Source organism: Ceratotherium simum, chromosome 31 (genome assembly GCF_057802395.1).
Source record: "Ceratotherium simum simum isolate JZ-2026a chromosome 31, ASM5780239v1, whole genome shotgun sequence".
NCBI classification, from domain to species: Eukaryota; Metazoa; Chordata; class Mammalia; order Perissodactyla; family Rhinocerotidae; genus Ceratotherium; species Ceratotherium simum.
In genome coordinates, this window is record NC_141930.1 from 2,909,633 (window position 1) to 2,937,231 (window position 27,599).

A 27,599-nucleotide genomic window follows, 5' to 3' on the forward strand; every position below is an offset into this window, starting at 1 on the left:
AGAGAAGAAAATAACCTACAAAGGACCTCCATCAGGATTTCAGCAGATTTCTCAGCAGAAACTCTACAGGCTAGGACAGGGTGGAATGATATATTCAAAATATTGAAAGACAAAGACTATCAGCCAAGAATACTCTATCCAGCAAAGTTATCCTTCAGAAATGAAGGAGAAATAAAGACTTTCTCAGACAAACAAAAGCCGAGGGAGTTTATCGCCACTAGACCTGCCTTACAAAAAATGTTGAAAGGAGCCCTCCTACCAGAAACAAAAAAGGAGGAGGTTTACAAAGCTTTGAGCAAGGAGATAAATAGACTGTTAGAATCAGAAAATTCAACTTTATATCAGAATATGTTAGTAAACAATTATAACATAAAGTCTAAAGGGAAAGAAAGTATCAAAAATAACTATAACCACTTCAAATTGGTAACAAACCCTCAACACAAAAAAGGATGATTTATGACAACAAAAACATAGAAGGGGAAGAGGAAAAGGACAGAACCTGCATAGGCTAATGGAGATAAGATACTTTTAGCAGAAAAAGGAATACCTCATCTATAAGATCTTTTATGCAAACTTCATGGTAACCACAAAACAAAAAATCAGAGCAGAATCACAAATCATAAATAAAGAGAAAACAGAAAACCACAAAACTGAAATGGCAGACAGAAATACAAGGGAACAGAAATAATGAAAATATAGACAACCAGAAAACAAAGGATAAAATGACAGTATTAAGCCCTCATATAACAATAATCATTCTAAATGTAAATTGATTGAATTCACTAATCAAAAGACACAGAGTCTTTTGGATAGATTAAAAAACAAGACCCAATAATATACTGCCTCTGGGAAACACATCTCAGCTCCAAAGACAAACATAAGCTTATAGTGAAGGGATGGAAGATGATACTCCAAGCAAATGCCAAGCAAAAGAAAGTGGATGTAGCCATACTTACATAAGACAAAGCAGACTTCAAGATAAAAATGATAATGAGAGACAAAGATGGCTATTATATAATGATAAAAGGGACATTATACCAAAGACATAACACTTATTAATATTTATGCACCTAAAACAGGAGCACCAAAATATATAAAACAGCTATTAACAGACCTAAAGGGATAAAATGACAGCAACACAATAATAGTAGGGGATCTCAACATCCCACTTATATCAATGGATAGATCATCCAGACAGAAAGTCAACAAGGAAACAGTGGCTTTAAATGAAACACTAGACCAGATGGACTTAATGGATATATATATAGAACATTCCACCCCAAAACAGCAGAATATACATTCTTCTCAAGTGCACATGGAACACTCTCAAAGATAGACCATATGTTGGGAAACAAAGTAAGTTTCAATAAATTTAAGAAGATTGAAATCATATCAAGCATCTTTCCTGACCACAATACTGTGAAACTAGAAATAAACTACAAGAAAAAAGCTGGGAAAATAACAAATATGTGGAGACTAAACAACGTGCTACTGAACAACTATGGGATCAATGAAGAAATAAAAAGAGAAATAAAAAAATACCTGGAAACAAATGAAAATGAAAACACAGCATACCAACTCTTATAGGATGCAGCAGAAGAGGTCCTAAGAGAGAAATTTATAACAATACAGACCTACCTCAACAAACAAGAAAAATCTCAAATAATCTTAAACTACATCTAAAAGAACTAGAAAAAAAGAAGAAAAAACAAAGTCCAAAGACAGCAGAAGGAGGGTAGTAATAAAAATCAGAGCAGAACTAAATAGAGACTAAAAAAACAGTAGAAAGGATCAATGAAACTAAGAGCTGGATCTTTGAGAAGATAAACAAAATCGACAAGCCCTTAGGCAGACTCACTAAGCAAAAAAGAGAGAAGGCTCAAATATATAAAATTAGAAATGAAAGAGGAGAAATTACAACAGATACCACAGAAATACAATGGATAATAAGAGAATACTTTGAAAAGCTGTCTGCCAACAAATTATTCTTAGAATCATACAACCTCCCCAAACTGAATCAAGAACAAATAGAGAATCTGAATAGACCAATCACAAGTAAACAGATTGAAACAGTAATCAAAAACCTCCCCCAAAACTAAAGTCCAGGACCAGATGGTTTCTCTGGTGAATTCTACCAAACATTCCAAGAAGACTTAGTACCTACACTTCTCAAACTATTCCAAAAAATTGAAGAGGATAAGATGCTTCCTAATTTATTCTACCAGGCCAACATTACCCTGATACCAAAACCAGACAAGGACAACACAAAAGAGAAAAATTACAGGTCAATATCACTGATGAAAATAGATGCAAAAGTCCTCAAGAAAATATTAGCAAATCAAATGCAACAATACATTAAAAAGATCATACACCATGATCAAGTGGAATTTATTCCAGGGATGCAGGGATGGTTCAACATCCACAAATCAAACAATGTGATACACCACATTAACAAAATGAAGAATAAAAATCACATGATCATCTCCATAGATGCAGGGAAAGCATTTGACAAGATCCAACATCCATTTATGATAAAAACTCTCAAAAAAATGGGTATAGAAGGAAAGTATCTAAATATAATAAACGCCATATATGACAAACCACAGCCAACATCATACTTACCAGTGAAAAACTGAAAGCTATTCCTCTGAAAACAGGAACAAGATAAGGGTGTCCACTCTTGCCACTCTTATTCAATATAGTACTGAAAGTTTTAGCCAGAACAATTAGGCAAGAAAAATAAATAAAAGGGATCCAAATTGGAAAGGAAGAAGTAAAACTCTTACGGTTTGTGGATGACATGATTCTATATAAAGAATACCCTAAAGAATCCACCAGAAAATTATTAGAAATATTCAACAACTATATCAAAGTTGCAGGGTACAAAATCAACCTACAAAAATCAGTTGCATTTCTATACACTAATAATTAACTAGCAGAAGAGAAGTCAAGAATACAATCCCATTTATGATTGCAACAAAAAGAATAAAATATCTAGGAATAAACTTAACCAAGGAGGTGAAAGACTTATATGCTGAAAACTATAAGACACTATTGAAAGAAATTGAAGAAGACATAAAGAAATGGAAAGATATTCCATGCCCAGGAATTGGAAGAATGAACATAGTTAAAATGTCCGTATCACCTAAAGCAAGCTACAGATTCAATGCAATCCCAATCAGAATCCCAATGATATTCTTCATGGAAATATAACAAAGAATCTTAAAATTAATATGGAAAAAAAAAAGACCCTGAATAGCCAAAGCAATCCTGAGAGCAAAGAACAAAACTGGAGGTATCACAATCCCTGATTTCAAAATATACTACAAAGGGCCGGCCCCGTGGCTTAGAGGTTAAGTGCGTGCACTCTGCTGCCGGCGGCCAGGGTTCGGATCCTGGGTGCGCACCGACGCACCGCTTCTCCGGCCATGCTGAGGCTGTGTCCCACATACAGCAACTAGAAGGACGTGCAACTATGACATACAACTATCTACTGGGGCTTTGGCGGAAAAATAAATAAATAAACAAAATATACTACAAAGCTATAGTAATCAAAACAGCATGGTACTGACAGAAAAACAGACACAGAGATCAGTGGAAAAGAATTGAGAGCCCAGAAATAAACCCACACATCTCTGGACAGCTAATCTTTGGCAAAGGAGCCAAAAACATACAATGGAGAAAGGAAAGTCTCTTCAATAAATGATGTTGGGGAAACTGGGCAGCCATGTGCAAAAAAATGAAAGTAGATCATTTTCTTACATGATACACAAAAATTAACTCAAAATGGATTAAAGATTTGAATGTAAGACCTGAAACCATAAAACTCCTAGAAGAGAATATAGGTAGTACACACTTTGACATCAATTTTAGGAGTATCTTTTAGAATACGATGTCTACTTAGGCGAGGAAAACAAAAGAAAAAATAAACAGATGGGACTACATCAGACTAAAAAGCTTCTGCAAGGCAAAGGAAATCATGAACAAACCAAAAAGACAACCCACCAACTGGGAGAAAATATTTTCAAATCATATATCCGACAAGGGGTTAATTTCCAAAATATATAAAGCACTCATACAACTCAACAAGAAAAAAACTAACAAACCAACCAAAAACTGGGCAAAGGATATGAACAGATATTTTTCCAAAGAAGATATACAGTTGGCCAACAGGCACATGAAAAGATGTTCAACATCACTAATTGGTAGGGAAATGCAAATCAAAACTACAATGAAATATCACCTCATACCCGTCAGAATGGCTGTAATTAACAAGACAAGAAATAAGTGTTGGAGAGGATGTGGAGAGAAGGGAACCCTCATACACTGCTAGTGGGAGTGCAAATGGGTGTGGCCACTATGGAAAATAGTATGAAGATTCCTCAAAAAATTAAAAATAGAAATACCATATGATCTAGGTATCCCACTACTTGGTATTTATCCAAAGAACATGAAATCAACAATTCAAAGAGATCTATGCACCCTTATGTTCATTGCAGCATTATTCACAATAGCCAAGATGTGGAAGCAACCTAAGTGCCCATCAATGGATGAATCGATAAAGAATATGTGGTATATATATACAATGGAATACTAATCAGCCATTGGCTACAACATGGGTGGATGTTGAGGGTATTATGCTAAGTGAAATAAGCCAGGCAGAGAAAGACAAACACCATATGATTTCACTCATATCTGGAAAATAAACAAACACATAGATAAGGAGAAGAGATTACTGGTTACCAGAAGGGAAAGGGGTGGTGGGAGGGTGAAAGGGGTAAAGGAGCACATATGTATGGTGACAGATTAAAAACTAGACTATTGGTGATGAACATGATGCAGTCTATACGGAAACTGAAATATAATAGTGTACACCTGAAATTTACACAATGTTATAAGCCAATAAAATAAATAAATCAATAAAATAAAAAAATTAAATAAATGGCAAAATTTTTTCCAACTAGAAGTCTTAAATTACACTGAGCATGACATGGCCTGGTACTCAATGAATGCTCAGGAATTTATTAGATGATTAAATAAAGTAGGTCATGTTTCTACTTATTCTAATAATTTATAAAAGTAAATTAATATATTTTTATAATTCTTCTTGCTTTCTCAAATATTAGTAGAATAATAAATATTATAATTGCAACGGTTTATATGAAATGCCTTGGCAGATCAGTGAGTATCAAATCCTGAATATTTTTGCTGCTATTGGACAAGGGGTCACTTTCTGCTGGGCTGGGTCGCTGGTAGAATGTGACCCTGGGCTGCTGCTGGTCATCTCTGATGCTACATGGGGAAGACAGAGAGATAATTCTTAATGAAATCTTTGAAGCCCTGGATCCAGTTCCATGAGCTCTTCAAGTTCCCAACGGCATGAGACAATAAGTTTCCTTTTTGTATTTTAAGCTAGCTTAATGGGATTTCTGTCATTTTTTGCAGAATGTATTTGGACCAAACAAAGACCTTAGTCTTAAGTGGAGGCTAGAACTTAAAGGGAAAAGAAAAAATGAAACCACCACTAAGAAGGTAAAATACACTCACACACACACATACACACACATACTCACATATATATATAATATGGAAGAGTTAGGACACTTGAGATGCAGTTTTGATTCTTCTATTCTTAGCTCTTCTGACTATAGTTTCCTTATTTGGAAAACTAGTGTCCTTTCTTGTTCTGAAATTCTGTTTCTAGGTACCCGTTTTATGCCTATATTTCAGTATCCAACTTAAATCAACTCTTATTTCTTGGTCTTTTTAGGATAGATACACAGTGAGGAAATAAAGATGTGTTTCTTAGATGACTATATCGAATAAGGAAACAAAAGAATATTCAGCCTAATGTATTCAGGTTGTCAGATCAAGATATGACCATTAAAGCAGATAGATTTACTGTAGAAAAATGGATCTTACACGTATGTCAACTTATTTATGGAGATGTTGTGCTGATATTTAGTTTGAATTTGTGCCACACGACGAAGAGGACGTAGCTAAGGAGAATGTGCAGAATGCCAATCTCTGGGGAGCATACAAACCAAATTGCGCTGACCAGGTGTTCTGAGGTCCATAAAGGGTATCATAAAAATATCAAAATGGGCTCTGCTAGTCTTGTTCGTATCTCTTTGGAGATATACCATGTGTTACTTGTCTGCTATCTTGCCTGGTTAAAACAGCACTTCCCTTACTTTCCACATCATTGTGTACATGCAAAATGATAGACTTTGCATGGCATTCGGGGGTAAGCGGGAAAAACTGCTGAGGGACAAAGGAGACGGGAGGCCATGAGCTACCCAAAGCTGCAGGAATCAACATCTCTAACCTATCACCCACGCGAGGCATAGCTGTGTGCCTTGACACACTGGCTGAGAAACTCTGGTTTAAAACATATACCTGACTTATATGTCCCCACTAATTTTTTTTTAAATGAATGCTCAAAAATCCCTTTTCTTGAATTCTGGCTTTGGGCTTACATCAGTTGGCAGTATCATTTGGTCCCTAAAACTTAGTTTAATAGGACTATTAGCACTTTCACAAGCTCGAAAAGGAAGACCCTCAATTTAAATCAGCTTTCTACAAAAAGCTGACTTTTTATAGTTTCTATTTAATAAAGAAGGAGGTTTTCCTTTGTGCCTGCCACCACGCTTATGGAATGCCAGACGCGGGGTATCACTTTCAATTAATGATTTGTTGATTTTGAGATGAGCCTTCTTAAACTATGTAGAACTCTTAAGTAGCTATTATGGTAGGTCCTTTGAATGTTCAATGAAAGCTGTCATGTTGCCCTACCTTGGTCTCTAAGGGGTTAAACCCTGTTACTTCCAAAGTGGCTGTGAGTTACAGTTGAAATCAGCATTTATTTTCTTGTTCTGATCCTATTCTTTCCTGATTAAATTCAGTGGTTATGTAGTTATATACCACTGGGAAAATGCATAGGGAAAAACCTAAAAGAACTTACAGGAAAAAGGTTAAAGCATTAATTTGACTTAAAGAGTATGCTCATCACTCAACATTCATGAAACATTTGCTTTTACTGATTTTTCCTCAGGTGAGTTATCTCTCAAAAGTAGGCTATTCTCACAGCTTCGACCCAGAGCTAATTTTGCAAAAAGTCATTTTCTCTGAATTGACTGCTGATTTCTGCTTTATTTTTACAGAGGTATCCCTTTTCTCCTTGCTGCTGCCATCCCATATTTTAAAATTATTCCTATGTTAGGTCAATTTATGCTTTCCATGTGGCTCAGGAGGGGGCTAGCAGCGTGTCCAGCTGTTTTCAATTTACACACAGTCACTTTCTCCACAGTCTTGCCTGGAAACAGCCTCGTCAATGCAGGATAGCATGGTCTCATCCTGAACATAGAGATATATGCTTCCTTCTAGGAAACACACCGATTTAAATGTCCACCTGTTCTTCCTGGATTTATAGTATTTATTAAGGAAGTTATGCATCTGTCTTGCCCAGTCTTTACTATTCCGCTTGACTTAACTTTTATTTGGCTTTAAGCAATAAAACATGACTATGAAGGTAGAGATGATTCATTTCTAGGTGCCATGAGGGAATGTGAGAGCACAATTTTCTTCTATTTCACCAAAGATGAAGCCTTAAAAGTAGTCTTTCCTGTTTGATCTTTCAATCCTGAAGATTAGCTTCAGGAAATATCAGCTGGTCAGCATTTATTGTTTTAAGACTTTATTTTTTTTCAGAGCAGTTTTATGTTTATAACAAAATCGAGAGAGAGTTGCAGAGATTTCCCATACACCCCTGCCCCCATACATGCATGATCTCCCCCATTATCAACATCACTCACCAGAATGGTACATTTTTTACCCAAGGTGAACCTATATTAACACATCATAATTACTCAAAGCCCATAATTACCTTAGAGTTCACTCTTGGTGTTGTATATTATATGGGTTTAGAAAAATGTATAATGACATATATCCATCATTAGAGTATTATACAGAGTATCTTTACTGCTCTAAAAATCTTCTGTGCTCTGCCTATTCATCTCTCCCCCCTCCACCCTTGGCCACCACTAATCTTTTTATTGTCTCCATAATTTTACTTTTTCCAAAATGTCATATAGTTGGAATCATATGTAGCCCTTTCAGATTGGCTTATTTTATTTAGTAATATACATTTAATGTTCCTCCATGTATTTTCATGACTTAATAGCTCATTTCTTTTTAGTGCTGAATAATATTCCATTGTCTGGATGTACCACCATTTATCTATTTACCTACTGAAGGGCATCTTGGTTGATTCCAAGTTTTGGCAATTACAAATAAAGCTACTATAAACATCCATGTGCCAGTTTTTGTGTGGACATAAATTTTTAGCTCCTTTGGGAAAATACTAAGGGATGCAATTGCTGGATCGTCTGGTAAGAGTATGTTTAGTTTTGTAAGAAACTGCCAAACTGTCTTCCAAAGTGGCTGTACCATTTTATGTTCCCACCAGCAATGAATAAAACTTCCTGTTGGGGCCGGCCCCATGACATAGTGGTTAAGTTCAGTGCCCTCCACTTCGGCAGCCCAGGTTTGTGGGTTTGGATCCCAGGCATGGACCCGCACCACTCGTCAGCCATGATGTGGCAGTGACCCACATACAAAGTAGAGGAAGATTGACACAGGTGTTAGCTCAGGACGAATCTTCCTCAGCAAAAAAAGTTCCTGTTGCTCCACATCCTTGCCAGCATTTGGTGTTTTCCATGTTTTGGATTTTGGCCATACTGATAGATGTGTAGTGGTATTTCATTTGTTTTAATTTGCATTTCCTTAATGATATATGATGTGGAGCATCTTTTCATATGCTTGTTTGTCATCAGTATATCTTCTTTGGTGAAGTGTCTGTTAAGGACTTTGGCCCATATTTTAATCTACTTGTTTATTTTCTTATCATTGAGTTTTAAGAGTTCTTTGCATAGTTTGGATAATAGTCCTTTATCAGATGTGTCTTTTGCAAATATTTTCTCTTAGTCTTTAGCTTGTCTTGTAATTCTTTTGATATTGTCTTTTGCAAAGCAGAAATTTTTAATTTTAATGAAGTCCAGCTTATCAATTGTTTCTTTCATGGATTGTGTCTTTGGTGTTGTATTGAAAAAAGTCATCGCCATACCCAAAGTCATCTAGGTTTTTTCCTATGTTATGTTCTAGGAGCTTTATAGTTTTGTATTTTACATGCAGGTCTGTGATCCATTTTGTGTTAATTTTTGTGAAAGGTATAAGGTCTGTGTCTAGAGTCATTTATTCACATGTGGATATCTAGTTGTTCCATCATCATTTGTTGAAAGGATTTTCTTTGCTCCATTGTATTGCCTTTGCTCCTTTGTCAAGGATCAGTTGACTATATTTATGGGTTAGCATTTATTTTTAACCAATCCACAAAGTTTTCACATACTCTTCTTGCCGAAAACATTAGCATTGTTTAAGGCATTTGATGGATATGAACATCAATAGCTTTAAGAAGTAGCGTTGGGTGCTTTGGATTATAATTTCAATTTATTGTGACAGTGAACTGACTGTGACCTCTGTCCCTCAATCATCTCCATGATTGACATGACTGAACTTGCCAACCAGGTCAGGAACTCTTTCCACCAAGACAGCTGCCCCCTTCCCAAAACTGCTTGCTCAGCTGAACAGGGTACTCTTCTAAGAGATGGGAAGGGAATATGAATAACTATATTTTATTTCTCAAATTAAAATTCTTTCCCATCCATTACTTTCTAACATGTCATTTTCTTTCATTCCTCAGCCTGTGCAATGGAGGTTTCTAATTTATCTACCTACCTCTAGGTTGCTTCTGAATGGGTTTTAGAGAGTCCGTAGTCTTTTTACTTACTATGCAAAATTTGGGGTGAATGTACAGATGTCTATTATTCTGAGGGAAGGTGTCCATAATGCTCATCAAATTCTTAAAGGGTTATGTGAACCTAAATGATTAAAGCCACCGTTAACGACTCATGTTAAGTTCAATGGCTCAGATAATCCTGGTATTTCACAAAATTAAATCCTGTGAAGTGTTAATTCCCTATAATATGATTTCTGTTTATTTATTTGCACAGGTGGATCTTGCATGACTTTCCTCCGATCTCTCTACTGAAAAGACTTTGAGGCTCTGACAGATTTATTCGGTATAAACCACTCATCACAATGCCAGGGTGAGTCCTTGAGCAAAACCACGTGATCTGGACACTGGGAGCTGGGATTCATGGTCACCCATTCTTCCGTGCCTCCACAAATCTTAAGAAATAGATTATTGAATTTAAAAAATATCTAATCATGAAGATTATTAAAATCTTAGCTATACATTTCCTTTTAATTTTCACTTACATGTGGAATCCTAAAAAAAAAGAAAAAGTCAAACTCATAGAAACAGAGTAGAAAAGTGGTTGCTGGGGGCTGGGGAAAATAGAGAGAGGTTGGTAAAAGTGTACAAACCTTCACTTATAAGGTAAGTTCTGAGATCTAATGTATGACATCGTGGCTATAGCCGATAACACTGTATTGTATAATGGAAATTTGCTAAGAGAGTAGAACTTAAATATTCTCACATACACACACAAAGGTAAATGTGAGGTGATAGATGTGTTAATTAACTTGATGGGGGGAATCCTTTCACAATGTACATGTATATCAAATCATCACCTTGTACACTTTAAATATTATAATTTTATTTGTCAATTATACTTCAACAAAGCTGAAAAAATAAATAAAATCTTTTAATTTTTAAAAATTCCTGATGTTGCAGAAATAAACTGTAATATATGAGTATTCCACTCATATTTAAATAAAAACCAGAAAATTAAAAGCAAAACCCAAACTGAAACAAACGAAAAATTTAAAAACAATGAGCATCTTATAGAATGAAATACGCATTTCAGCTTTAACAATTGAATAGAGAAGAATTAAGTGCTTTAATTTAAAAACCTACATAAGTAGAATCTGAAAATGTATAAATTATTTAAAGTCTAGAATTGCTGTTTGTTCAGCAGCAATGACAAAGGTAATATGACTTTTGCCCATGAAGAGCTAGATTCCATGTCAGTGAGTCTGGTGCTGCCGACTCTTATTGGAAAACAAGATGGCTACATCGTCAACAGGAGTTGCTTGTTCATATCTGGCTCTGGGGATGACCTTTCTGTCTTCAAGTGGTAGAGAGATTGTCCCTCCAGGTCAGAGCTGAGACTCATTCATAGGTGATACGTGCAGAAAACTATCTCTGACCTGATCACCTGCAAAGATGGTTGGAGAGTGGACGACTCAGGCAGGATTTAGAAAAGACTTCAGAGTGACCACAAAAACCTGTTGGACACATTCAATGATGACCGCTGGGCACCATTGTTCCGTTTAGTATTATTGCATAAAACTACCCCAAACTTAGTAGTTCCAAAACAACAGCCATTTTATTACGTCAAGGACTCTGCGGGTCAGGAATTTAGGAAGGACTTGTCTAGATAGTTCTCACCTGGGCTCTCATGCAGCTGTGGTCAGGTATTGGGCTTGGGCTTTAGCATCTGAAGGCCTGGCTGGGCCAGACTTCCAAGATGGCTCTCTCATATGGCTGGTAGCTGATGCTATTGGTGGGAACTCAACTGGGACTGTCATATTTGTCTATACTAGGCCTCTCCAGGTGGCTTGGCTTCCTCACAGTATTGGAGCCTCAAGGAAGTTGGACTACTTACCTGGTAGCTCAGGACTCCAAAATCCAGTAAGCACAGGAAACTGCATTGCCTTGAAAGTCACATACCACCACTTTTTCTGGATTTTGTTGGTTATGAGCAAGTCACTACGCCCAGCTCAAATTCAAGAAGGGACAAAGACCCCACCTCCTGGTGGGAGGAGTGTCAAAGAATGTGCAGACATATTGTAAAACCACCACAGCCAGTCCTAATGAGAGCCCTCTCTATCGAATGGGGGCCTAGTACTTGTTACCTGAAATGGAGACCTAATACTTTCTCATTTATTTATTTAGCTTGTTTCCAACTTTGTCAACAAGAGATCTGCACTGGCTAGACCATAACAACAGTCTCAGGGGTCTCAGAAGTCTACTATTGTCACAGAACTACTCACGTGCTTTTACAGCTTGTCAATGATCCTAGCTTTTAAATGGCATTTGTGGATATTTTTGGAGTGATAATTCTCTGGGGACAATTCCTGTCTAATATATTGATTTACACTAGTCTGTACATGCATCTTCTTAGCTTATTCTCCTTTCTCTCCAAAGAGAATTTCAACTTGCCTTCCCTTGCATAGGCAGCCGGATATGGTCTGTGTTGAGCAGTGCTCTGATGAGTTGGATCAGTCAGTGATTCAGCCTTCAGTTGGTGGTGGAAGTTGACAACTGCAGCCCAACTGACTGAGGAGAAAGAGGGGGGATGTGGAGAAGTCATTGATGGGAGGCCACATGGAATAACGAAGATGGAAAAGAGGAGAAAGAGGATGGCAAATTGCTTAGGGCAGGTGGTTTGGCCCTTGTAGTTTCTACATTCTGTTTCCATATTTGTAAAGCTTATACATTTTATGACTATGAAGCAATACAAAATGATACCAAGACTCCTGGAATCAGCTATTATGAGACATAAGGGATGATGTCACTGAGAATGATACCCTCTGATAATGTCACATATGTTCCTGAGCAATTCTAGTCCATACATGTAAGTATTAATGCTTCCTTTTGCTGAAGTGAAGAGAAAATGACTCAAAATGACTGAAATCAATCAGACAGTAAGGAGAATTTTGTCTGCTCCTTAAACTCAGACAAAACAGAGTGAAATTGTCATTGTATCCTTCCCATATCGACATCTTATCTGCGAGATCTGACACCATTAACAGCATTAAGTGGTAAACTTAAGAGTTACTAATAATGAAACTCCTCAAATCTGATCATCATCAAGTCTTTCTTCCTTCTACAAAGATTTATGTAACTTTCTCAATGTCTTACTACATTGCTACCATGCTGGGGGAGGGGGTGGACACAGTTAACTGAATCCCTTCACTGTCCAACAATAGTTAGCCTTGGTCCAAACTCACCCAGATTCAGAGTGGTCATTTCCTTTTTTTTTTTTTTTTAAAGATTTTATTTATTTTATTTTTTCCCCCCAAAGCCACAGTAGTTAGTTGTATGTCATAGCTGCACATTCTTCTAGTTGCTGTATGTGGGATGCGGCCTCAGCATGGCCAGAGAAGCGGTGCGTCGGTGCGCGCCTGGGATCCGAACCCGGGCCGCCAGCAGCAGAGCGCAAGCACTTAACCACCAAGCCACGGGGCCGGCCAGAGTGGTCATTTCCATTTGCCCTCAGTCCATGTGTCTCATTCCTAAAGCATCGGAACATATGAAACGACTGCGTTTCTTCTTAGATGTTCTCTCAAGTTCCTGAGAATTGCAACCGTTACTTTTGAATCCCATAGAGCACCACAGATTCTCCTGCCTTCAAAACCTTATTAGAGATCTTGTAAGCTCCTGTGCATGGATAGACTGAGACAGGACATGTGAACCGAGGAGAGCAATGCGTAAGGGAGCGGGACACGGACGAGTGGGAGGGCTGGACGTCGGTACCACTGCACAGGCTGCAGACTGCGAGCAATTCTGGGTGCAGAATTCATGGGAATACGGTGCTCCAAGCCCAACTATGGGGGTGGGAGTTTTAGATTGATGAAATATTGCTGGGAAGAGGGTGGCAAAGGGATGGTAAGGGGCTTCACCTTCATCCCTTAGAAAAGTAAATACATTTTTTGCCTCATCGTTTTCTGTGTTGTTCTGTATACCTGATTTTTTGGCCTCATTTTAGAGAATTTAAAATGTTTTTCAAAAGTCCATGTTCTCTAATGTAAACCAGTTCCCTGAGGTATGACAGAGAAGTCAGATCCCTGCTCAGACACTTACAAGCTATGGAAGTTGAAGGCGAATTCCTTAAATTGCAGCTTGGGCATCCTCCTCTAACAGGGGCACATTCTACTTGCCTCATGGGGTTGTCGGGAAGTTCCTGTCTCATGTCTTCACACAATGGTTAGACCTGGTGGCTGCGGAAGGGTTCAGGGGGTTGGAGCCTTCATTGCTATGTGGAGGGAAAGGGAGAAGTAACTTCAGCTTGTGGCCCCGTGGCCCATTAAGGGCTCCCAGCCACATCACACAGAGGTGGCCGGGAAGGGGTTAGTCTGAGAATCATCTCGATAACTTTCTCTAAGCTGCCTCTTTCCTGTCAGCATCTTTGCTCTCAACCTTTGAAGAAGCCCGAAGTCAAACCCCCCACTGCAGACAGCAGAGGTTAAAATGTAGAATTCAGATGTCTTCTGATCTCTCAAGGGAAGGACAGCAGCCTCATGCAGCGGCCAGAGCAAGTCAGAGAGGAGGCTTTCCAGACCAGGGGCTGCAGTGGGAAGTAGGCTCTTTGGGTCCAACTGAGGGGTCTGTACTGGAGCCCTCCACAGGACACTGACCCTCGGCGCCATCAGGACTCGGCTGTGGGCTGGGCCTCCCGCACAGGTGAGCCACTGTTTTTCCTTATGCTTAAAAGTCCCTATCACTAAAATGACTAAAATATTCTGCAAAATGTTGGATTTTTGCAGAAAAACTTATTTATTCTTTGGTCTATGCACCTAATTCTAGAATCCAGTATTCACTGTAAATATTCTTACTTGAAGAACTTTCAAATATGTATATACGTTTAATTTTCAAAATACATAACAAATACAGATTTTCTATTTAGGAATCTCTTATTTTTAAAGAAAGGACTTAAGCAGTGTTTGTTGCTTTTTTTTTCTTGGTAGTTCTATGCACCAGTTTCACTGAAGTTTAATAGAGAATCCATATCCTGAAAACTGAATCTGTGATTTATGCTTCTGAATGAATAAAATACAATTCCTGGGGTTATTTTCTTCTCGGGCAAAGCAAAAGGAATCGGAAGAAAGAGAGATATACGTTTTATTTAAAGAACGTTGTGAGAAAGTAGGTTGTAAGCGATAACCTCAATAACAAATTTAACACTACTTGTATCCAGATTGAAGTGTATTAGGAAAAAAAATAGAATATTTCCCATGACATGTGGTCCGTGTTGGCTACATACTGCTCTGAATTTTTGTGGACCTAAGGAAGGAACAGACAACTAAAATGTAAAACAGACACTCAGTATTTGGGCCTGTGGAGAAGCAAGAGAAGCAATATTTATTGGGTATGATTTTTAATATAACCAAACGAGAGTAGAAAAAGTACCATAGGGTTAATTACAATTAACGTCTAAGGCCAGGAGAAGAATGAGATATAAATGTGGAAACAAGATTTAAGGCTGCTGGAAGAAAAAGAAACACTTTCTTTCAGGGCTGGTTTACCGTGTTTCCAGTGACTCTGCAATTCACAAAGGTGCAGTGTGGCTTATTTTGGTGTATCCTAGATAATAAAACACAATTCCTTTCATTTTCCTCAATAACTTCCTCTTAACACGTACGATTTTCTGCACTTGAGGCCCCTCACTGGGTTATAAAATTGGAATGTAATTGTTAATTTTAGTTCGATGTCTTTGTGAAATGCATTCTGCGATCCACACGATGTTTCTCATTTCCTGTTCCTTCAGCTTTGTGTACGCATAAAACACGCCATAGTGGAATTGCCTGTTGAAGGCTAGCACGTTCATTTGCACCTGAGGAAGAAAAACCAAACAAGACCACACGGACCATAACTTATCTGGAGCGCACTACATTGACCAAATAATATTAGCCTGGCCTGTGCTTGTGCACTGCTTATATTTAAATAGACGATGTCCAAATTGGGTCAAATAGAGGAAAACCGTAGCAACTCAGCAAGTCTAAAGGGAGAGCATCACTCTGAAGATAAAGGTAGACAAGAGTAGTGTAAAAAGTAAGCTTGCAGAAAAACAGAACAAGCTCCACGTCTTAGCAGCACTGCTGGCACAAAGATTCCTGGGAAAACTTTGGGGTATGTGTGTGTGTGTGTGTGAGCGTGTAATTTTGTAGTAATATTTATCTGACTTCTAGCTAGTGGGCTTATCTCACTTAGGTAAAGTACTTTTCCTTGACCACAACTTAAAAAATTTGTAAAGGGTTTTTAGGCCATCTAATACCCTTCCAGAGCAATGTCACAGGCCCCTAGAATTTATCCCCTTGCAGACACTATGAACTTTCTTAGGATGCTCTGCAGCAACTCGACATACAGTTGAATGTTTTTTTTCTGCAGAAGGTAGATCAGTAAAAGAAAATTTTCAAAAAAAATTTTTTTAACTGGAGTAAAGTCTAACATAGAACAAATCCTTTATTTTCCATTTTGAAAAAAGAGGGAGAGGTGCTGAGGCCCTCGTGCAGTTCTCAAGCAAAGATCTCAAGCAAAGTAGCCAGGAAGGAGGCCCCTGCTCTCACAAACAGACACTCCTTTTTCCTGCCACGAGCGGCTTCCTTAATGCTCCCTTGTAGCAGTAATGCAATCGTGTAGTATTTTAAAACACCCCTAATAACGTGGGATAACTTGCACTGTTTCCACTTCTTTCTAGAGAGCTGTTGGTGAGTGTCTAGAGTGGGCCTTACAGGAAGACCCCCACACGGCTTTCTGGAGCCAGCCTGATCCTAAAGTTTGGGTAAATTTCACGGTTCTCTGTTTGTTCCAATCAGACTGAGATGCAAGTACAGTGGTTTTAGGGACATGAATGGAATACACTAGAATAATTCTCGAGATTTGAGGAATCTTACCTGGTAACCAAAAAACAAAAAAACAAAAGGTCCTTTTGTTGAACAATTCAGTAGCCCAGGAACCGGCTATAAATGGATTAAGTACTCTTCTCCCTTTTTAGGGAAAGAGAATAATCTAGACTCTCTGGATGGATTTCCATAGAAATAATTCCTAAGTGTTATAATTGTGCCCATGAGTTATAACCATAGACAAATCCTTCTTGTAGAGGGATGGAGAGGGAGTGAGATGAACCTAACAGAGTGAGCACCATGAGGACAGTCAACACATGATTATGAGACTGTCCCGGCTCTGTTTCTCTATTTAATCACGGAATAGCTGTGTTACTTCCAGAGATCCATAGTGTGCACGTCTGTCCGGATAGGACAATTCCACCAGAAGCCATCATATGTGAACCACAGGGCTCTGGCTCTCCAAGGCGGGATGCCCATACCCCACTGACTGTCAAACTATGAAGTTGCCTAATTAACTGGCCTGATCAACTGTAAAAAGAAAACCCAAAGTAAGAAAATATTTAAAACCCAGAGCAAGAGAAAAAGAGTATATAAGCTAATAGCATTTCCATTTGTATCATACCTCATGCTCATAAAACAGATCCTCCAATGTCTTTCCCCCACTGCCGTCACCCACAGCCTCAAACAAAGGCTTGTACACCTTAAAAACAAAGATAAAGGATTATTTTTTAACATATTCTCATTTCTTATAAATATATATGAATATATTTTCCTACCAATAGAGAAATTGTACATCTATTTTAAAAAATCTATCTGGAAGGAATAAATGTTTTTTTGTAGGATCTTTGGCCTCTTGAGGAAATACCAAAAAAATCCAAATAACAAGATAGTGTAGATGATATTCTAGCCTATTGGCTTATTCAGGCTGCCACAAGGCAAGGAGCAAAAGCAATTCTACTCTCAATCCACACTGTCAGGGCCAATTTCCACATTCAGTTCTTAGGACTAGCTAGGCACATCACAGAGGCTCAATGTATGCTGGTAGTTTGATCTGTAGGGGCTCATGAGTTCTTTGAGATGACAACTGATAAAACTCAGAATTTCAAGTGTGGAGGAGGTGGAAATCGGGGAGAAGCTCTAATTTTAGTATTGCTAAGGAGCCTCTTGTAATGACCTATGAGATATTACAAAGGTTTACGCATCATTTGCTGACTTTTCTCTTCCTGGAGGGCTTCAGAAATCCACAGAAGACAGGAGGAGTGTTATTCCCGTTCTGGAAAAGTCACCTGGAGGGAATTACGTTACTGTGGGTAAGTCAGAAGAGTGGAATCAGAGGATGAGGTGTGTAACCTTGAGATGAGAAACTGGAGGCTCTGCAAGAACAAGCAGATGCCGAGGTAGGGAAGGACACGGCAGCCCTCTCTCCCTTCCCTAATTTTGGTCATCGAGCAAAGCAAGTGGTATAAACCAATATGGACATCAGAGGAACATCTGTCCCTAACCCTGTTTACCCAAGGGGCACTTGAAAAGACGGCTGGGTCAGGCCGTTTTACATAACTTGGACACGTGCCTACATTTCCAGAACATTGCACCAGTCCCTTGGGGAGCTGGCTTTATCAAGCCCTTCACAAGAAGTGCTCAGATGACCGCTCCTTGGAGATTTCAACAAGCACTTGCTTGGCAGGAAACTTAAAAAACACCAGCTTGAGTCAGAAACTTGAAGCATTTCTTTGGGAGGGCCATTACTGCAAGAGACACTGCTTTCTACCTTACAAACATGACAACTGCTTTAGAGAAGAAGTGTCAATTTGACATGTGAGCTTCTATGACGTGAGACCTCAGTTCAGCACGTACTCCGTAATGCTCTGCTACTCTCTTCATCTGTTCGAAGTCTTCCACTTGGGCCAAAAGGCGCAGCCCCTCGGGATAGAGCTTGCCACAGGTTGGGTAGAGGGTCTCGCGGTCGTCTTTGCTCAATTCGGTGCCAAAGGAGTTAAGAGTGATGATGAAAGCACGTCTGTCAGCCTCAAACTGCATTTGCAAGACATAAAATCAGTGAAATCTACCATCTACTAAATGCTATAAACAGAACCCTAAGTAGACAAATTCATTTCGAAGTGATTTGCTTTCCTTTCCAGATATATGTCTAATTATAATACAGACACGTGTTATTACTGTTCCCTTAGCCTCACAACAGAGTAACTTGCTTGCCAGAGAAGGATCACACAGCAGTGATAACGGCCTTTGACTCTTGAAACCCCACTAAACCTTAGTTCCCAGGCACTCTGCACATAGGCCACTAGAGTCTCAAATGTCTCTTCCATAAAAATGGGAATAATATCTACTTGTTAGGGTCCATTCAAGGATAGAACAAGATAATGTAAGTGGAAGTGCCTGGCAGGGTGTTTGGAACAAAAGGCGAATGTCATACATGCTAACATTCCTTTCTGATTGTGGATGTCAGTGTGATTTGTTACATAAGGAGACTTTGTGCTACTTACCCTTTGTTTGTATTTTCACAGTTTGGGTTTTCTTCTTTAAAGTCCTAGGTTAGATATCAATAAATCTAACTCTGTAGCTAAGAACTATGTGACTCAGGGCAAGTTACCTTCCCATCAGGGCCTCAGTTTCCCTATTTGTAAGATGATGGGGTTGGGCCACATGATCTTCCAGGGGGTCCATATACTCACGGCCCATGTTCTCTGTGCTAAGCACCACTAGGCATCCAAGCTCCCAGCCCCAGGTCAGCCTCTCTAGTTCCTCTAATGCTCACTCTTTCTTGAAGTTTCTTTCTATTCCTCTGGTCTCTATGTTTCTCTTATCTCTTGGTTCTCCTCCTACCTGTTCTGACCCTTCCATCGCAGTCTGTCCTTCATGGGCTCCTCTGTCTGCCATGGGAGTTTGCCATGGTGTCCTTGGGCTAGGACCTCTTCTCATATACCTGAAGCACCTTGTGCTCACATTATTTTAAAACCAGCACGTACTTTTTTCCCTATTACACTGTAAAATCTTTGAAGGATCACGTCTCTCTTGTTCACTGTTCATTTTTGAATATCCAGTGCCTGACGCATAGGAAGATCTTAACTGTTTACCGAATCCAACAGAAAAGTCTATGATTCTACTACTTTTAAAATTCTCTAATATTTTCTACAATGTTGCTCCTCGAGGTGTGTTTCATGGATCAGTAGCTTTGACGTCACCTGGAAGCTTGTCAGACATGCAGAGTCTCAGGCCAGAGTCCAGACCTACTGAGCCAGAATCCGCCTTTTAACAAGGTTCCAAGGTTATTCGTATGCACATTAAAGCTGACGTGAATTGCTCTCCGATACCCTTTGATCGACTTATTTTTGACTAATTAACCAGTAACAAATCCAGACTTGCAACAGATTTTACTGGAAGTCTTGTTAGAACAGGTGTTTCCTATCAGGAGAGAGTTCGTTCCTCCTGACCCTTTTGATCGCTCTCATGGAAAGTATGGGTGAGCCAGAAGCGGGGAGCGGCCTTATTTGGAAGCAAAGGCAGCTGCCTCTGGCTACTGAATATAACCAGTCCTGCCAGTAATTTTAGACCTTCCAGGGATAAGAGAAGAAATGCAAGAACGAGACTTCATGGCAATAAGAAACCTTGATAAAAACTAGGGCAGAAAGAGCAACAATGGAGTTAATTGTCCCCCACATTCTTCAATGTGCTTTCTAGTTCTAACACGTTAGGATTTTAAGGAGAGAAATAGGGTGGGGAAGGCACTGCTGAGGACATGCAAGGCAGCAGAGGCCATTGGAGAAGGAAGCTGCATGAAGTAAAGCATGACATTCTGGGGGAATGGTCATAGCTCACACACTGGGGAAGCAGCTGGAGAAGGAGGATGGACAGGTAGCTGGGGAGAGAACACGAAAGGCTTCCCATGCCACGCCAAGAAGAGAGGACTTCAACTCATACAACAGGTCACCTGAACACTCCATACACTTTCTAACTTCTTGTCTCTGTTAATACTTCTTCCCTTTGCTTATGTGCATGTACTCTCTCCCATAACTCTCCATATGGAAATCCTACCTGCATTTGAGGGTCCCATCAAATGCGATCTTTCTCCTAAGAAGCCCTTTAATTTCCTCCCTAACTGGATAGGATTTCCTTTGACCCCTTATTATACTTTCATTTCCCCTTTATCGTAACTGTCTGTATATTTATCTTACTACTTTCTTCCAGTCTAGAGGCTCTTTGTGTGTGCACGTGTGTGTGTGTGTGTGTTTGTGTGTGTGTGTATTCTCTTGGTGAAAAGCACTACAATTTGGGGATTGTGAAATGGCTCTCCTGTCTTTGGCCTTCCGCAGGCAGACAGTTTGCCATCACATCTGATTGTGGAGGAGAGTAAGTGGGTAGGACTAGTCTCACGGAAGCCCTGTGTCACGACAGAGGGTGGGCATCTTGTCTGCACAGTGGATGTCAGCTGTCCCGTATCTGTTCTTTCACTCTGCCCTGCAAACACTCATTCATTATAAAACCACAACTTCTTTTGTTCTTGTTGTTGCAAAAGATAACAATGTACTGTTGACTTATTCAAAATCATTACTGTTGCACACGATAGAGCTGGGCTGATCAGAGCCCACATTCCTGCCAGATCCCTCCAGGAGGCAGGGGATACCTGGTCAGGGCAGTGAGTGGAGGGGCAGACGGCAATGGACGAGAGGGGCGTGACCTTGAATCAGGCCCAGCCTTGTCAACACATGCACTGACCAAGGAGAGGAAACCTTCTGTGCTTGTCTTCACTGTTTCATTAAACTTATAGACTATTGGAAGAGCAGGAATAAAAGGCAAACAGCACACTGTAGTGTATGTGCCTGGAACATAAGTCAATTCTTTTTCTTTAAATATGAAGTTACAATCTTGTAATTAGGTCACATTTTCACGTGCAAGCCTAGGTTAATACTCTCTTCCATCATAGGAAGTGTTTTGAAGTCTCCTGTCAAATGAGATTAAATGAGAATATACGTGGAAGAACTATAAACTGTAAGTGCTCTATAGTTGCACAGATAAAAGGGAGGTAGTAATAAGATCTGATATAATTATGTAAAACATAAATCTCTTCTGATCACATCATTAGAAACGTTATAATTACATGTCATGTGTAACTGATGTTTCTATGTAAATGTATAAAGATAGTTAAGTGGACTTTTATTTTTAACATAGCTTGAACAAAATCTCCTCTGATATGGTAGTATCATGGGTCTAGGAAGGGATAACGGGCACGCTGGGCATAGAGCTATTTGAGCAGATACTCTTCGTGACAAGTATTCTTTTAATTCTACGCTGTTCTTTTAACCTCACCGAGATTACAAAGACATAATTCTTTTTCTTTTTTATTATTTTATTGAGGTCACATTGGTTTATAACACTGTGTAAATTTCAGGTGTACATCATTATATTTCAGCTTCTGTATAGATCGCGTCATATTCACCGCCAAAAGTCTGGTTTCCATCTGTCACCATACACATGTGCCCCTTTACCCCTTTCACCCTTTCCCTGTACTGCCTCCCCTCTGGTAACCACCAATCTGTTCTCCTTATCTATCGAAGACATAATTCTTATCTGTTTCTGATTTTTATAGCCCATGCAGTGTGATCTTGCTTACGAATTAGCACTTACTTTTATACAAGAACTGTGAACGGTGAATTTAATGCAGAGGTAATATAACGTAGTGGATAAACATGTAGGAACTGGAGCCAGGCTGCCTGGGCTCAAATTCTGACACTACCACGTACTAGCTGTGTGACATCAGGCTAGTTACTAGCCTTCTCTGTGCCTCAGTTGCCCCTTTTGAGAAATAAGTACTAAACCACCTATCTCATTGTGCTATTTTGAAGTCCAAGGGAATTCGTGTATATAAAGCACTTAGGATAGTATCTGGTGCATAATAAATGCTAGTAGTGCCACTGTATACCTTTTGTAGGGTTACAAGTTTTAACATAACTCTATTTCACAGGTTTTGTGGATATAAAGTACATGAATCATTTCTAAACCATAGGAATTATGCCTTTCTATGCTAGAAACTATACTTATGAGCCACGGATAGTATGGCTTCTTATAGAGTGGCTAGCAGTTAAATTTATGAAGACACAGTCTCCATCAGCATGTCTGAAAGAGACTAGTTCACTTTCTGACACTGAGTATGCCATGAAAAAACACTTATTTATTTATCGATGCCTACTTTCTGTGTAATATTGATAAGGACAAAAAATATCCTTTGGAGTTCTCCAGCGATAAACTTTTTATTTCAAGTACTGCTTTCACTTTATGAGTTTCAAGAGGGGATAGCAAAGTATCTTTAACTGCAAAATTTTAGCGATTAGATGTTTTTTCAGGGGAACTAGTTTTATCATATACAGTTTCAGAACATTGTGTTAAAATATATGTAGATGAAGTTAATCAGGGTTTTTCTCCCCCCATCCTTTTTGCCTAAATGGTAGTTCTTATCAGGCTTTTCTTGAAATCAGAAGTTACTGAACTATTTAAATACCTACTCACCAATGAAGTTTAACAGATAACCTAATGATTAAAGATATTCTTTAGACAAAACTTAGCTTCACAGGCTAAAGCAAGGGCTTTTCTAAGCCCAGAAAGGTATTTTTTTTTTTTTAAATTCAAGTGAATTAGGAAGCCAGCAAGAGATATCTATCTGTGTAAAACACTCAGTGCAAACTATGCCCGCATTCCTTCTGATCTATGGCCTGAATCTCTCATGCAGGGATTGTAGATCAACGTTTACAAGCAAAAGAACTTCTGAGCACAGATGAAATCTGCGATGATAAAGAGGAATTAAACAAAGTATAACATCAATTAAAGAGTTAGAAACCAATGGTGGCATTTGACACACGATTAAGTGAGCACACCAGCCATGAATCTCATAACCCAAGGAGTCTTCCCAAGCTGGAATGCTCAGGGGTTCCTTGGGGAGGCCTTTATTTCAGGATTTATACAGAAAACAACGGCCACAGTGGACTTTGGTGCCAAGCTGTGAGAGTTTCCAGCTGCCCAAGGTTCCCTTGTTGGAGGGAAGTTGAGTGATTATTATGAGTACCTGTAGTCCACAGTTGCCTATAGGATACCAGATTTATAGCTAATTATAATCTACTGTCTTCATATTACATCAAAATGAATCATCACCAAACTTTTATAAGCATTACTCTTTCCTAATTCCAAAATAACTCTAGAAAACTTGGAAAATACCACTTTTAACTGAAGACATTAAATGATATATATAATAAAATATATTGCTTATTTTATGTTAAAGGAGCTTCTAAGACAAATAAATATAAATAGGATTATATAAATGTAAAGTATGTATAAACACATTATTTGGCATAAAGAAATTCAAAGACTCTTTCTTACCTCAAGAATGGGACACATAATTTCCGCAGTGACATCACCATGATTCTTACAGAATTTATAGAATGCCTCGAGGTAAGACTTGAAGAAAGATCACAAAACAATAAAATGAATACATTTTCCTTTTGGAAATTTCTGGATCAGCTTTTCATGGCTTATTGAATGCTTTAATGGAAATTGAATTACTTCTCCCATAGGAGATATTTTATAATAAATTTGGTACAAACTTTCACATTGAAGCATGTTGCACAGCCTAAAAAGAGAATTCCATTAAGGAACAAAATCGTACTTATCATACCTTATAATTACTTAAAAAGCATTTTTTTGCATGGTTCTTGGATTATTTCACATGGTCAATTCTTGCTATTCTAACAAGAGCGCCAAACTCTTCTATGAGCTCAACAGATAATTCTATATCTGGTCCTATGCTGACATTTAATCTCCCTGGTGCTCAGGAGACACGTTTGTGATGGCTTTGAGCACGGGAGATGCACTGGGAAGGCAGAGGCTGGATGCAGCATTAGACTGCCTGTGTTTGAATCCCAACTCTATTACTCTCCAGCTAACTGACTTCTGCCAAGTAAATATTACCTCTTCGTGCCTCAGTCCTCTCATCTGAGGAATGGGGATAGCACGTAGTTTTGCTGGGTGGTTTAGTGAGTTAATACTATAACCTGCTTACAACAGTGCCTTTTGTTAGCTACATCTCAAGGAGGCCTCCTCTAAGCCCATAAGACTCTCCATAAAAAGGAAAATTGCCTATAATGTAGTAGTTTTGAAAGGACCACATGTTTCAGCATAACATGCTACATATATGGCATGGCAGTATATACTCATTCAGTTACTCTGTGAGATTGTCCAAAGATGCTACGGTTTGCTGAGTGAAAATGGACTGATTTTGCTCAGCCCATATTACATATAGCTACTCAGATGGTGGCAGCATAATCCAGACAGACAGTTGGCCAGATTATACACAGTGCTACCTATGATGTAGTGTCCACAACTTGGTCATCTTGGTATGCTGCATGACAGTAGATTAAAATTGTGTGTCATAGGTTAACTGTGACATCCAGGGACTCTATAACAGGATCAAGGACAGAGATGGACACTGCATAACAGAAGGTTCACTATGTACGCTGGTTGCTTTAAAATAGATTGATATGGTTCACTTTACTCATCTATCCACCCACCACCCACCCATCCAATGATGCCTTTTATGTTCCAGGCACCATGCAAGGAGCTAGCGATACAGAGAAGACGGGGGTGTGTTACCTCCTCTCAAGAATCTTGCTGGGTGGGGGCCAGGAGTATAAGAGCTATATTCCAAGTATGCACAGCTTCATAATTGCAGAAGGTGGCTAATGGGCAAAGTAACATTTAATAAAGAACTCTGGTTATGATGTATTTTGTAATAAAGAAAAACATAACATTTGGGGAAACAGTTACCTTGTATAGTTTATTGCGTAGTAATTCAATATTCAGTTCATCTAGAGTATTTTCAGACATACAGTCTTGAAAGAATGGAGCTGAAAGCAGAAATTACCATACAAGATAAATAAGTCAAAAGCATGATGATAAACTGTAGACAACGTCTCCTAAACGCACCAGCTGTGCTCACCCCAGACTAGGACACTGTGGGGTGGCAGTCCAGACTTGACAGGCCAACAGTAATGATGACAATAGGAGTGTGAGCCCTACACGAAACACTGGATATACTTTAGCTTATTTAATCCTCACAACACCTTGGAACTGTTCACTTTATGGCTTACTTTTGGGAGCACTCCCACCCCCATTAGCTAACAGTAATATTTACTATTTGCAACCTTACTACGTGCCAAGCATTGAGTTGTACTAAAACCGTGTTTTATTTAGTTTTTTATTTAGTTTTCTGTTATAGGGGCCGGCTCTGTGGCGTAGTGGTTAAGTTTGCCTGCTCTACTTCTGTGGCCCAGGGTTCGCAGGTTCGGATCCCAGGCATGGACCTATGTACTGCTCATCAAGCCATGTTGTGGTGGTGTCCCACATAGAAAATAGAGGAAGATGGGCAAGGATGTTAGCTCAGGGTCAATCTTCCTCACAAAAAAAAAAAAAACCCAAAAACAAAAAACTCTGTTATAGTGAGAGGCTCTTATTTTTATTTTTTATTTATTTATTTTTATTGCAGTAACATTGGTTTATCAGATACTGTTATTTTTAAAACAAAGAAAGTGAGGTGAACTGAATTGCCCCAAGTCACCCTGTTGGGACCTGACAGAGCCTGGCCTCGTGCTCACGATGTGGAAGGGATGTGCTCTTCTCACCGTGCTATCCTCCCTTAGCATCAGACACTTAATGATGATACAAAAAATTTTTTTCTTTTTAAAGTTTGTTTTAAATGACAACTATTTTGACAAATGATCAATGGTGAATTGCTACCATCTAGGTTTCCTGACAATAATGCATATAAAACTATCCCATTAGCATTTTGAATGCTAGAACTATCGTTAGTGCGGAATTATAATGAAATTAGCATTCATTTCATCACTGCTTCAGGTCATTTGGCAGACGCTCCTGAGCATCTCAGAAAAATGGCATTCTTAAACTTCCCAAAACACAATGCTTCCTATATGTAGCCTTATTTAGACAGAAGTTTAAAATGAAAGGATAAGAAACTAACCATATAAAATCCAGCTAGAAAATTAATTTTTTGAGAAATTATAAGTTCTATCATTTATTTGCTATGATCTGGTACAAAGTACAAGGGTTTGGAGGTTGAGAGATGAGCCCTGGCTCCTTCTCGGGTACAGGTGGTTCGTATGTGACCCTGGGAAGTTACTTCACTTGTCTTGATCTGAAAAATGAGGGCGCTGGACTAGATGATTCTTTAACGCCCCTTCCACATCTAGGAATCTATATAGTATAACACTGTATTCGGGGAGAAAATTGTGAACTGAATGGACATTTTCTAATTCCTGGGATAACACACACAGCAGCTATACAATTACTCATGTGTTCATACCCAATGGGGTTTCGATCAGAACGGCATTAAAGAGATCGGAAGGTGTCTCCGCAATGTTGACGGCTTCCATTTCTGTGAAACGGCCCAGTGGATGGCACTTCACCAGAATTTCTTTCACAGATTTCTTTTGCAGTGCCCCGTTCATCAGTAGGATCACGTTGTCGATCATGTAACTGCATCTGGTTTAGAAGAAGACCCAGTCGTTAGGAAAACCACTGCCTGAGAATAAGAAGCATCCCACAGGTGAAAATGCGCACCGTTCAGGCACATGCCCTTTCATTAAAGAAATGCATGAGTTTCTTTTTATTTTAAACTCAGGAGTTTGAGAGACGTGGGTGGGATAAAATTTCTGACTCTCTGGAGGTATCATAGTTTGAAAAACCATATTCAATGTTATAATAACTAACTGACTAGTGGGAAAATGGGGAAGCTGACTCCTATGCTGTAATTGTCAAATGTGGTGGGGTGCCGGTGAGGGTGTGAAATTGTTTGGTTTCTCATAATGGACTATGGGCTTAAAAAATTGAGAAACACAGATCTAGAACATTTAATTCTACTTTAAAAACTA

The 27,599-nt window shown here is 38.9% G+C and overlaps 1 protein-coding gene across 2 annotated transcripts in view; it reads right to left on the reverse strand.

Moving 5' to 3' along the window:
• Nucleotides 1-15,148: 15,148 nt before the first annotated feature.
• The window catches only part of ATP6V0D2 (ATPase H+ transporting V0 subunit d2), a 48,602-nt gene continuing 36,151 nt past the window's right edge, over nt 15,149-27,599 (reverse strand). For both annotated transcript variants that reach the window (XM_004441134.3, XM_087420373.1), the window contains exons 3-8: nt 27,032-27,210; nt 25,480-25,559; nt 24,037-24,114; nt 18,508-18,684; nt 17,276-17,353; nt 15,149-15,641 (exon numbers count right to left, since the gene is read on the reverse strand). In XM_004441134.3, the coding sequence (XP_004441191.1) occupies nt 15,480-15,641; nt 17,276-17,353; nt 18,508-18,684; nt 24,037-24,114; nt 25,480-25,559; nt 27,032-27,210 (754 nt within the window). In that variant the 3' untranslated portion in view covers nt 15,149-15,479. The remainder of the gene's footprint in view (nt 15,642-17,275; nt 17,354-18,507; nt 18,685-24,036; nt 24,115-25,479; nt 25,560-27,031; nt 27,211-27,599) is intronic.